Source organism: Mauremys mutica, chromosome 6, assembly GCF_020497125.1.
Source record: "Mauremys mutica isolate MM-2020 ecotype Southern chromosome 6, ASM2049712v1, whole genome shotgun sequence".
NCBI lineage: Eukaryota > Metazoa > Chordata > Testudines > Geoemydidae > Mauremys > Mauremys mutica.
Genome location: NC_059077.1, coordinates 71,732,614 through 71,746,049, shown reverse-complemented (window position 1 = coordinate 71,746,049; position 13,436 = coordinate 71,732,614). Strand labels below are relative to the sequence as shown.

The window sequence follows — 13,436 nt, the reverse complement described above, 5'->3', positions numbered from 1 at the left end:
TAACATTTGCTTTCTGTATGCATTTGTGAAAGAAAAACTTGATCATTTAAAGTGCTCATGGAAATCTAAAACAAAAAGGACGTGAGCTTGTCCAACGCAAATTCACTGTAAAATTTAAGAGAACACTTATTGAAAATCTTTTCAGGTATTTGTTCAATATGTTTCTATTTAATTTACACACATGGGTAAGGAACTGAGCAAATCCTTGTCTCAAATGCAATGTGGCTGTTCTTTAAGTTCTGTCAAATGAACAGATATTCTCAGCTACCACGTTCATTTGGCTTTTCAAAAGACTACTTGCACTATGCACAAGTCTAGGTTTGTGGCAGCAAAGGAGTAGCGCAATCTGTGTTTTCTTTTCTTTTGTAAGGATGTTTTCTTAATATTGGGCCTCAACATGTAAACACAGGCTCTTACTCACAGAGAAAAGAGTCTCTCCCCAAGGCCATTCTGAGTGGAACTGTAGGATTCTATTTAAATATCCAACCTGCATCATCGTCATCATCAGCTGAGCAACACAAATCCCACAATTAAGTGGATCAGTAGAATCTCCTCAAGGACTGTAGTGAAATTTAATAACAAATAATAAATAACCAATAAAGGTAAACTACCAACAATTAGTGCAGTGCTGTACAAAAACACAATAATAAAAGCCTCTGGCCCCTGAGACGCTTATTGTCTAAAAGAGAGACCCGGCTATAGCAAGATGCACTGGGAGATTAAGAGTTAATTTAAGTGTTTCCTTTTTTCGTTGTTGAGGTAGAGAGAATACTAGTGTTTTTGAAAGCACATGCACTAGTGGTTTTGAAAGCAGCGAGTCTTTAGGAGGGATCTGAATGAGGAGAGGATGGGAATCTGGTGTATTAACACACGGTGAGGGAATTACAGGACTCTCATGCTAATATGTCTCAATATCCATGCAATTATTATTTTATAGAGAGACAGAAGGGGGGGGGCAGGAGCTTGTACACACTACCACTTATCTCTTAGTACAGAAGTGCCTTTGCTCAATCAGTAAGGTGTTTGTAAAAACTCACAGTTTTTAGGTGATTAGATTACATTCCACCCCAGGCAATATCATCGACAAATAACTCCTGGTGTTACTTAGTTTGGCATGTGAAATTATCAAGATGACCAACTCTATGGGCTAATGGCAGTTCTCCAAACAGTTTTGTAGAAGTGCCTTCAAAAGGGTATTACATCAACTTTTTGAACTAAGACAGTAAACCGCAGATTATAGACTTTAAGTTAAGAGAAAACTAGGGAGAGTGGCAGAATGGGATGCAAGGGAACTCCAACAGAAAGATGGAAGACCAGCTTTCCTTTAGGGGGGAAAAAAGATTGTACATAAACTGTAACCAAAAAAAAGTGTAATGTTGCACATTATTTTGACTGACAAAGGGAACATTTAATGTTTTAAACATTTAAAGTTTTAAGAAGAGGCATTAAAAGGTCATGTGGTATGTTTGTTTTTTTACAAAATCCCTCAAATGTGTTGACTAAATGACAAACTTAAAAGTATTATTTTTACCTAATACTAAATCATTCCCAACCCTAGCACTATTAAAAAAAAAAAGGGTAGTGTTCCTCGAAGCTCACCTCCAAGAGCAGCAAAACCAGGATCAATGTGTAAAGGATTCCAATCCCCACTGAGCCGATACAAGGCAGCCTGTGGAAACAGAAAAACAAAAATGGAAAATTAGTCTGGGTTGGTAAAAACATCTAGCACAAGCCACATGCAACCTGTGATTGTGGGAGAAATTCATCACAATCTACTTAGCTGGTGTTCTGATACTGCAATCTATAACAAGGACAAATATAAATTACATATTATTTTCAACACCTGCCACAGTAGAGAAACAATTGCCAAAGATGCAGGGAAGAGTGCCAAGAATTGCATCTGGACTTGGTATGTCAATGAACAGTATTAGCTAAGAAAGTACACAACTCTTCCTTGAGATTAAATATAGGGGGAAGCATTCTGCCTCGAGATAGCCATCTCACCTCTGTATACAGATGCCGTATGACCAAGTGGGTATTCACCCACAAAAGTTTATGCTCCCATACGTCTGTTAGTCTATAGGGTGCCACAGAACATAGACAAGTAAATGGGACAGTTGTGAAATGTCTGTGGATTCAGCTAATTGTATAGCAAAATCATTGACATGCAGCCGATCAATACACTGTGAAACTATGTCTTCTGACACAGAAGTGATCCGTCATTTGACATTGGTATTTTTGTCAGTACCTTGGCCTTCTTCTCCCCAAACACTTCCTTTGTTATTTCAATAACACATGGCATTATCAAAGTCCCAGCAATCGTATGGGATTTTTTTGTTTGAGCAATTTTATGCGCCACTACGTAGGATGACCTTAAAAGCTTTTATTTCAAAGTAGTGCTGAATTTCATTACTCCATTAGTATCAAGCAGTTCCTTGGCCTTTCGCTCAAAAAATGAACGATGCTTATCCTTATACATGACATGCTTTGTAATTAAGTGTCCCTGTAATTTGGAGGGTTTCAAACATTCATCGGTCAGTACTTGTGCACAAATTACACACTGTGGTTGAGGTATATCTCCACTTCCAGAGCAAATAAAACTGAAATTCAAATAGTTGTCTTCATATTTCCTAAATTTTGCAAGGTTAATAACAGCTTTATGTTTCTTACTCTCATCACCTCCTTGGTGTTCTTCACCCCTTACGGTGGTTGAACTTGTTGAAGGAAGTTCGGTATCATCACTCTGTGCGTTTTGTTGTTTTGAAGCTGATGGTCGAATTCAAAATGTATCCATATCTGATATTTATTTTTTATGCTTACAACAATTTCCCCTGTGCTGTGTAACTTATCCTACTCCCACTGAAATAGTGGAAAAGGAAAGGGGTGGGTGGGTGGGTAGATCCCTTTTATGGACACCCAGCCAAACAAACAGTTAGCTATAAAATCCCTCTTAGTAGCTGTTCTTTACTTGCTTTACCTGTAAGGGGTTAAAAGTCTCACTGCTTGCATAGGTAAAAGGAAGGGAGTGGGCACCTGACCAAAAGAACCAATGGGAGGGCTAGAACTTTTTAAAATTGAGAAAAAAACTTGCCCTTTGTCTGTCTGTGGTTGTTCTCCCGGGGAGAAGGAGACAGGGCAGCAGTTATGATGTAAGAAGCTTGGGCCAGGTATGAAAACCCATCAGTATCATACCTAGAAACTACTCATTTGATACCCCAGATATGTATGTAGATCAGGAAATGTCTAGGAAGACGTGATTAGGTTTCTCTCTTTTATTTCTTCATGGCTTGGGGCTTCCTCTGTGCTAATGCCAGGTGCTTTTTGTTTTGCTTGTAACCTTTAAGCTGGACTTCAAGAAAGGTATTCTTGATACTTAATTCTTGTACGTTTGTTTTTTAAATCTAGCAAATGCTCAAGTTCCCAGATGTATTTTCTTTCTTTTTTTTTTAATTAATAAAATTTACCTTTTTTAAAAAAAGAATTGGATTTCTGTGTCTTAAGAGGTTTGTGCACAAGTTGTTTAAGTAGCTGGTAATAACAGCTGATTTCTTTCTTTCCTTTTTTTTCTTTTCTTAGCTGTGTGTGAGTGTGAGAGAGAGAGAGAGCGCGAGCGCGCATGCTTGAGGGTACCCCACAGAAAGGAATTCCTAAGTTAGCCTTTCTAGGTTTTCAAAGAGGTTCTGCACTTGGGTGGTGACAGCATCTACCCATCCAAGGTCAGAGAGAAGCTGTAACCTTGGGAGTTTAACACAAGCCTGGAGTGGCCAGTATTAATTTTTAGAATCCTTGCGAGCCCCCAATTCCTACACTTGAAGTGCCAGAGTGGGGAATCAGCCTTGACACACCCAGTAAATGGAGCTACATAACCTGCAAGGGTGGCATCAGACTCAGAAACCAAGGAGTGAGCCCTCGCATGCCAGGGCTCTGAAAGCAGAGCCAGTGTTGGGCCAGAAGGCATTGAGGCTGACCTACAGGCTGCATGGCCCCCACCCCAGGTGCTGACCCAGAAGCCTGAGCCCCACCTCCTGGGGATAAGGGCTTGGGCTACAGCCCCGCTGGGGAGCAGGGTTCAGGCCATGCGGGGTGCCTGGGCTCAGAGCTTCAGCCCCAGCTCCCGCATGGTGGCTCTCTGCTTCAGCCTTGTAGGGGAACCAGGGCTTGGGGCTCCAGGATTCAGCCCTGCAGCTCCCAGCTTTAGCCCCATGGGGGCAACCAGGTTCATGGCTCCAGGATTCAGTCCCATAGCAGGTTCTTGCATCAAGCTCCCATCCGGAAGTGGGGAGGCAGAAGCATGGGGCTTCTCATCTCCAGCGGGGAGACCCACACCTGGAGTCCAGTCAGCTGCCATGCTTGCAGCAGGAAGCCGGAACCCTGTGGGACAGTGGCAGCCCCGCTTGGAGTGAAGACCCAGCAGCAATGACAGCCAGCAGCCAATGTAAGGAATGCAGTGTCTACATAGATACTGTGTGGCCCTAACTACATCAACATAAACCTTACACCTCTCATTGAAGGGGATTTATTATGTCAGCATAGCAAGGGAGTTAGACTGATGGGAGGGGCATTTCAGTGAGTACACTGCCACTATTTTATCTATGACAGCTGACTTTTGTCAAACTGTGTAGTGTAGACAAGGCCTAATAGTCTACGGTACAAACACACAACTGACAAGTCTTAACTACTGCACTAAGATCTACAAATGAGAGCTCTGCAAATGGGAAGGCAGGACTTACTTGCTGCAGGGACAGGAGAGGAGAATTTTGACCACACTATCCATAAGAAGCTGGTATATTTGGTCCTGTGAGATGAGTAAAGTCAAGCTGCATGGGAAGTTGATGTCACCCCTTACTGCCAGGAAGCAGAGAGGAGCAATGTGAAAAGCAGATTAGCTAAAACAGTGGGTGTCTTTGTTAGGAGTAATCTGTTGCCTTGATGCCATTGCAATCAAAGGTAGATGGCAGTCATTTTGAAAGCAAGCAGCACATGGCCTCGGTCCCATTAACAACAGTAGGAGATTACAGCCATTTTGAAAAAGAGCAGTGCTTCATGGAATTCTCTAAAGTAGAAATTATTCTCCATTACAAAAGAGGCTGAAGAATAGCAGCAAAAAATTACCCTTAATCCAAAAATGTTCATGTGTGGCCTGTGTGAAAGAATTCAGTGAGTTATAACTAAATGGGAAGTTTCAGTATCTTTGCTATTCTTCTACTTTGCTACTAAATTTCTCAAAGGACCTATTTTAATTACTTTTAAATCAAACTAATTAACAGTTTTACTTGTAAATTGTTGGAAAATTCATTATATACTCAAAAAATTTTGGGGAGCATATATTTTATTTTTCGTACATAACAAGGACATTAAATGCCTGCTTTAAGTGCAAAACTTGACTCAAACCTAGCTATGTAGATGCAACCATTATCTCTATGTGAAGTAGTGCTTGAGTTGAGGAGAAAAGTAAAAGAGAATTTTTATAATCCACACTTAAAAAAAAATGTAACTAAAGACAAAACATGACATGTTTACTTCTTATAAAAACTACCACATAGTGTTTAGAAATAACTAGGTTCAGAACATTAAATGCAATCAATACATTTGATCAAAAATCAAAAGTATTAAAGTGTTTTACCTTTCTTCAACATTCATCTTAATAGAAATGTTCTCAGTTACAAAAGCATAAGACATAACTGGATAAAACACAGTTCAGGTTTAATGCAGCCAAGCTAGACCTGTCAACAGTTTCTTTTCACTGAAAGCAGTCTTTTGTATTATTTCATTATATGAATAGTATTCCAAAACAAAGGCAGATTTAAAAAAAACCAAAAAACCCAAACCTTGTTATCTTCGCTTTCTACGTCCCGACAATGATGACAGCATTTCCTGAAGTCTTCAGTGATAACATAAAAAAAGTGATCCATCCTTGGAGTTTGACAAGAGTCAATTGATTAGGGGTATTAGACTGAAGTCAGTCATAACATGGTTAGATTGTTCTTCAATTAATAATAAACTGTCAAGTCTCATTTCCTAACAATTTAGGAGTTCTGCCAGATCACAAAAGGAAAGGCAATATTCAACCTGTCCGTGCCAATTTTTCAATCTTGCCTGCATACTACAATAAAGGTCACTGGTAAAGCTAACAGAAAAGGAAGCCAGCTATCCATTTATACATTCTCCCTTCTGTCTGGAAAGAAGAGTTTTGTGAGAGAGGGTGTAACTTTTTCTTTGCCTCAAAGATACACATGCCAAAAATCACAGTTTGGCTAATCAATAGCAGCAGTCAAACATCCTCATGCAGGAAAAAAGCTGATTGCTAGAACAAGCTCTGGATCTACATATTTCCAAGTGTTGTGTTCCGCCATAAGGGTACTACAGAGCTCTCTCTTACCCATGCCACCAAATGTTTCTAGTTCAACTAATAGATCTGATATAGGCTCTGATCTAGAGAAATCCTTAAGTACATGCTTAAGTGCCTAGCTGAATAGGGATGGGCTTAAGCAAATCAATTTAAGTACTTTGCTGAACCAGGGCCTTAAGCATTCAAAGTTATGTCAATCATCTATTTTTGCAAGGTAGGTAATGGGAGGGAGGAATGGGTAGATGATACAAACCAGTACAAATATACTGTACTTTGCAGATAATAAATCTTTCTATTCACCTTAGAGGAGGAGATATATGTGAAACAAGTAGCTTATAACTGGTTTCCAATAGCCAGAATATTTTTGTGAAAATCCAGTGCACATATTATTCAGTTCTTTGAAGAGATACTCATTATAGGAAATCGCAATCTATACTTAGCCAGGTAACATTTATTTGTAAACCCTTTGGGACCAGCACCAAGTCTGTGAGCTGTGTGGTTTCAGAAACTTTTTGGTCACTTAAAAACACTAACACCACCACCACCACCACAAGCAACATACAAAAATTCTTCTCTACTAGAACCTCAGTTAATCAGAAAAGCTAACTCAAGTTTATGAACCTTTACTAAAAGTGGTATAAATATTTGTACATACTTTGATAATACACACTGAATACATGAAGGGGGGGATGGGTGGAGATGAAAGAGCTCTGTATGTAAATAAAATGGCCAGTAGCACAATATATTCTTCCCCCATTCACCATCTTATAATACAGAACAAATGCTAATGTACTCCAAATTCACAATCATCTTTATGCCTCCGAACTCAGAAAATTATATTTCTAGTTGCCCAGCAGGGATAAATTCAGGAAATGTAAAAATCTCACATCTTGAAAATGGCATTATAAAATTTAATAAACTTTCTAAGTAATTTGCTATTATTAGGTGCTCGCTTACTTCACAATTTCAGGGAATTAACAGTGCAACATTCTCTGACTACTAAAGCCTCCAGACAAATTAAGAAAACATCACATCCTTGCAATGGCCTCACTCCTCTCTGCTCTGCCTGTAATGTCTTTTGTTTTTAAGCAAATCATCTTGGCATGCTCTCAGAATTTGTGAGCCAACAGCAGCATTTCATTCTCTCCATCATGAAACAAATTATTCATGCTACAAACAACAAGAGTCACCTGCGGCTTCCAGGAGGCTCTCTTATGCTGTCCTCTGAAGTTAGTGTAAAATTACATGTTTTCAGGGAATGTTGCACAAGGCAGAGAGTCAACATTCGTCTTTTAACCATTTTCCCTTCTCCAAGCACTCTGCTCTTTTCAGAACCTTCTCTTTTATATGGCTCTATCTTCACAACCTCCCAAATGGCGCTACCAACTGTTACATGCCAGCCTCTGAAAAATTCCTTCCGTTTTTGTATAAAACTTATTGATTAGTTTTCTCTAAAATAAAGGAAGGGCTATCAAAGGAATGAAGCGCCATGCAGAAATAATTACTACATATTCTAATTTAAGAAAACACCTTTATTTTTGCTTTTTCTTTGGGGACCTAATCACTATTTCATACAAAGAAAGGAGGTCAGAGGAGAGAACAAGAAAACTATTGGTCAGCCTCACAAAGTGCTGCAGAATATCACTTCAAGAGGGGGAGAAATAAGAGGGTATGAAGTTCCCTAGGGTGAGGAAGCAAATATCCCCATTCCCCAAATCCATGGTGGCAGACAGACTCAGCCCTAGTGTCCCAGCTACCTTTGGCTGATCAAAGGGAACCCAGAGAAAGCAGAATTATTTCCTGAAGGACTATCCGCTACCTTATCAGGAGATAAGACCAGTCCCTTTATCAGCGAAGCTGTATAGAGAGTTATTGGTGGGGATCCACGAATGGAAGAGCAGGAAGTAAGAGAGGCAATATTACAGACACACACCCTATTCTTCACAGGCAACAGGAGATCTGTCTGGAGGGAAATACTCAGGCCCCAATCCCACCACTACATTTACAGGTCTTGTCAGTTTCATACCTTGAATAAGGCAGGTATAGGTACCAAAAGCAAGAAGGTTACTCTTTAGGCTCCCAACAGGCTTTATCTTGAGCTGCTAATCTAAGCTAAAAGCTGAGGTGCCATGTCTTCACTTCACATTTTAACCGGAGTCAGTCAACAGTTAGTTTAACCAAAGTAAGAAGAAACCTTTTTTGTTTTTTTACAATATAAGATATACCCTCTCACCTCAAATTTGCAATTCAGAGTTCCCTGAGCCTCATCTTTTTACAGAAACAATCATAGCAGCAACAGTAGCATTTTGAGTCAGAAATCATCACTCTGACACAGCTGTTAAAAATGGGATGAAGTTGGGGGGAAGAGAGACAAATGGATTAAGAGGCAGAGTTTTGTTCTTTTTTTTTTTTTTTAAATGTACTAGATGTTGGCTTAATATATTATACTTTCTCAATATTTAGAACGCACTTATTTTTCACAGTATATAAAGCAAAAAATGTTTCATTTCCAAGTTCACTGGTGTGTAACAAAACTAGTATTGCACACACATTTTTATCTATCCTGAACTCCACTGTGTTCCTATTTAGATTTAGCACCACCATACTAACCGGGTTTGAAAAATTAACCAGTCACCTACTAGCAAGATGTACAGCAGTACCAATGACAAAGGAATCAGAGGGGGAACGGGGCCTACAGTGAGGTCCAGGGGAAATGCTCTGTTGATAACTCTTCCCAGCACCACATGAGCCCACAGAATTCCGAATATAAAATACTGAAACTGTCACACCAGCTAAGGCTGCTGGTCCATCTAGACCAGTATCTGTTGGTATCAGAGAAAGCCACAATAAGTCCCATTTCAGACAATTCTAGAATAACCCACTCAGAGGGCAAAATTCTTTATAACCTCTTTCGGTATTTGGTTGCGACTCCCCTACTGCAGTGGTTCTCAACCAGGGGCATGTGTACCCATGGGGTTATGCAGAGCCCTTCCAGTGGGTACATCAACTCATCTAGATATTTGCCTAGTTTAACAGGCTACATAAAAGCACTAACAAACTCAGTATAAACTAAAATTTCATACAGATGACTAGTTTATACATTTCATTGTATAGTATATACAGCAGAAAGTACAATATTTATATTTCAATTGATTTATTTTATAATTATACGGTAAATATGAGAACATAAGCAATTTTTCATTAGTAGTGTGCCATGACAGTCTGTATTTTTATGTCTGATTTTAAGCAAGTAGTTTTTAATTGGGGTGTAACTTGGGGGTAACGCAAGACAAATCAGACTCCTGAAAGGGGTACAGTAGTCTGGAAAGGTTGAGAACCATGGCCCTACTGTGTCCATCCTACAGTGGGATTAGTCCAGCACAGGATGGACAGGCTTTGAAGCCCAAAAGTTTCAAGTCTACCATGATAAAGAGCCCTGTGCAGAGAGATTTAGACAGATGAGTCAAAACAGTAGAATTTGGTCCAGATGGGTTGGATAATTCACAACTGTTGAATACAGCAGATGGCTCCGAGCTGGTTCTGGAGACTTTGAGAGGTCTTGAAGACGACAGTCAGAGCTAAAAACTAGCAGATTCGATACTTGCCAGGTTCTCTCTCACCGTTATGAGTGGTAAGAGGGAGGGTCGTGACCACCCGGCCCTTTATGCCCTTGTTCAGGAGCATGAGGCAGCACAGGGCACATGCACGGCCCTGAAAAATATACAGTAACTCCTCATTTAATGTTGTAATTATGTTCCTGAACAATGTGACTTTAAGCAAAACGATGTTAAGCGAATCCGATTTCCCCATAAGAATACACACAAACACACACACACACACACACAGTGTAAGTTTTAAACAAACAATTCAATACTGAACACAGCAATGATGATTGTGAAGTTTGGTTGAGGTGGTGAAGTTGGAGAGTGGAAGAGGGTGGGATATTTCCCAGGAAATGCCTTACTGCTAAATGATGAACTAGCATTCGGCTGAGCCCTCAAGGGTTAACACATTGTCATTAATGTAGCCTCACACTCTACAAGGCAGCACGAATGGAGGGAGGGGAGACAGCATGGCAGACAGACAGAGACAGAGACACACACCCTGTGTGTGGGGGACAGAGAGAGAGAGAGAGAGAGAGAGAGATGTGCATTGCTCCTTTAAGGATGCTGACCGCACTCTAAGTACATTGCCTTTAAAAAAAATCAGGACATTGAGACAGCAGCTGCAGCCAGCAAGCTCTCTTCATCCTGAGCCCTGTCCTGCCCCCACCCTGCTGTATATGGAGAAGGGGCAAGCAGGGGTCAGGAGTAGGGGGGGGGGACACCCTGACATTAGACTCCCTCTTCCCCCGTCCCCTGCACAACAAGCAGGAGACTCCCGGGAGCAGCTCCAAGGCAGAGGGCAGGAGCAGCACATGGTAGTGGGGGGAGGGACAGCTGAACTGCCGGCAATTGATAGCCTGGGTGACTGCTGCACTGGGAACTTAGGGGAGCGGGGAGCTGATAGGGGGGCTGCCAGTCCACCCTGGTACCAAGCCCCGACCAGCCAGCTCCAATGGGCAGCTCTTCCTGCAAGCAGTGGACAAAGCAGGCGGCTGCCAAACAACGTTATAAGGGAGCATTGCACAACTTTAAATGAGCATGTTCCCTAATTGATCAGCAACGTAACAATGTTAACCAGGACGACTTTAAGTGAGGAGTTACTGAACTGATATTAAAAAAACCCTTCAGTTCTCACACATTGAGGACCTACAGTGGGGTCCACACTGACACATGCTAAAAAAAAGAACCTGTTATCCTCTGTACGAGCCTGCCCCTAGAGTAGAGGTTCTCAAACTTCAGTGCACCACGACCTCCTTCTGACAACAAAAATTACGACATGACCCCCGGAGGTGGGATTGAAGCCTGAACCCACTCAAGTCCCGCTGCCCAGTTGGAGGGGCTCAGGCTTCAAACCCGGGCCCCAGACAGTCTAATGCCAGCCCAGGCTACTCCATTAAAAGAGGGTGAAGACCCACTTTGGGGGCTGAACCCCAGTTTGAGAACCGCTGCACTAGAAGGTAACATGACATATCCTGTGCCAGTGGGTTTCATAGTCACTAGCTAGACGGCAAACAAATGCTGAGTCTCAGGAACAACCATTTCAAATCTAGATGCTGGATTTCAAAACCGTTTTGCTCTATTCCCCTCATATGACCTCTCCCCCTAGTCTGTATCCCCTGCTGCTATACCCATTTCCCACCCATGTCTGTCCCCCTAGCCTGTCACAACTCAAAATGCTCTTGTTGCTGTGCCCCTCTGCCTCTACCTCCATCCTTCCCCAGCCCCTCACTGCTATCGATTCAGGATGCTTGCTCCTCCTTCCCCATGCTGCCTGGGTATGAGAAGGGGGACAGTCTCCCTGTCCACGGTCACTGTGGTCCCTAGCTGCAGAAATTGCATACAAAGTTGTGCTCCGCCCCTGGAAGGAGTTTCTGGAGAATTTAGCTGCCAAATTAGCAAGCTTTGACTGAGCATGCACGAACTATGATTTTTGGAGAAATTAGCTGCCAAATTTGGGTCAAATTTCATAAGTAGAGCAACAGACACGTACCTCACCCCAGAGCAATCCCCTGTCAAATTACAAGTTCCCGTTTAAAAGCACAGAGGCGCTAAAGCGTCTCAAGAAAACAGCTGTATGATTTTTTTTAATATAGTCCAAACAAATTTGTTTGTCCCGAATCTTATTCTGAGAAACAGCTTAACTGTTTTTGCTGAAGCTTTCCAAAATTAATTCAGTCTGAAGCAGACACTCATCTTGGAAAATTTCAACACAAATGACTAAAGTTTGGCATAATTATGTGAAAACACGGTCTTACAATGGGAAGTCAGGCAACTTTTAGGCATGCTGAAGCATAAAAATTAGCATGAAAATCTCAATACCCCTGTGACATAAGTATTATCATTTTACAGATAGATAAAGTGAAGCACAGAAGAGGTTAAGGGCTTGTCCTCACTAGCTTCAGTGTAGATTCTAATGCCCACCAGCGTGTTATGTGCTAGCTGGCCCATGTGGACCCTGCTGTAGGCACTAAAATTTCCATAGTGCATGTTAATGTAGTACTATATGAAAAAAGATTACAGTAATGTGCCGTAGGGGACTTTTTGCATGCACCAACAAGGTCCACATGACCCAATGAGTGCACAATAGACTGGTGTGCACTAGAATTTACACCCCAGGCAGCAAGGACTAAGACATTCTGTAAACAAGCCCTTAGTGACTTGCCCAAGTTCTCATAGTGAGTTGGTGGTAGGGCTGAGACTAGAATCAAGGTCTGACACTCAGTCCTGTGCTTTAACCATAAGACCTTTCCATTGCATAGTTAATGGTGTGATATATGATCTTGATAGGCTGCAAAGTTAGTGATACATTTTACATTCTGTAATTTAACTAAAATAGCTCACCCTACTCATACAGAGCCACCACCAAAATCCAGGAGAATTCCACGGAGAGAGAGAGCACCCATAGAATATTCATAGTCAAAACCCACCATAAAGAACTACAGAGCTCATGCCCAATGTATCTAATACTACTATTAAAAATAGAAAAGAATTCTGCAGCTGATTGATATATCAGATATTTTATTGAAGAAATACAAGTGGTTATTTGACACCATATAGTACTTCTACCTCTGCTTGCAGTTAGGTAGGTTTCTCACTTAAGTGTGCACCATCAATGACAGTGGAGGAAAAGAGAACAAGTCGCATATAAAGGAGAGAGAAAGTTACAGCTGCTGAAGATGTGTTCTTGAAAAATCTTTCCCATCGACCAGCCTCACCTCCAGCATTGTAAATTCGGAACATTATATCCACCACCAAAGTTAATTAAAAACTCATTTCACTCCACCTGTTTCCCCAGGAGAAAAAGAATCATAGATCATATCTGAAGCAGACACACGACACATATCACACATGGTGGTGTTACAAACATCATCTTATTGCGTTACTTAGAAAGCTATGAAGATCATCTGACCAAGTCCATTTTTCTGCATAATTTTCTACTCATTGCTACTTATTTTGTGTAAGTATCTCACCAATGAAAGAGG

General features: G+C 41.2%; 1 protein-coding gene across 2 annotated transcripts in view; it reads right to left on the bottom strand.

The window, feature by feature from the left end:
• HSD17B4 (hydroxysteroid 17-beta dehydrogenase 4) overlaps window positions 1–13,436 on the bottom strand; it is a 108,895-nt gene that overhangs the window by 32,627 nt on the left and 62,832 nt on the right. For both annotated transcript variants that reach the window (XM_045020617.1, XM_045020618.1), the window contains exon 18: window positions 1,600–1,669. In XM_045020617.1, coding sequence (XP_044876552.1) covers window positions 1,600–1,669 — 70 coding nt within the window. The remainder of the gene's footprint in view (window positions 1–1,599; window positions 1,670–13,436) is intronic.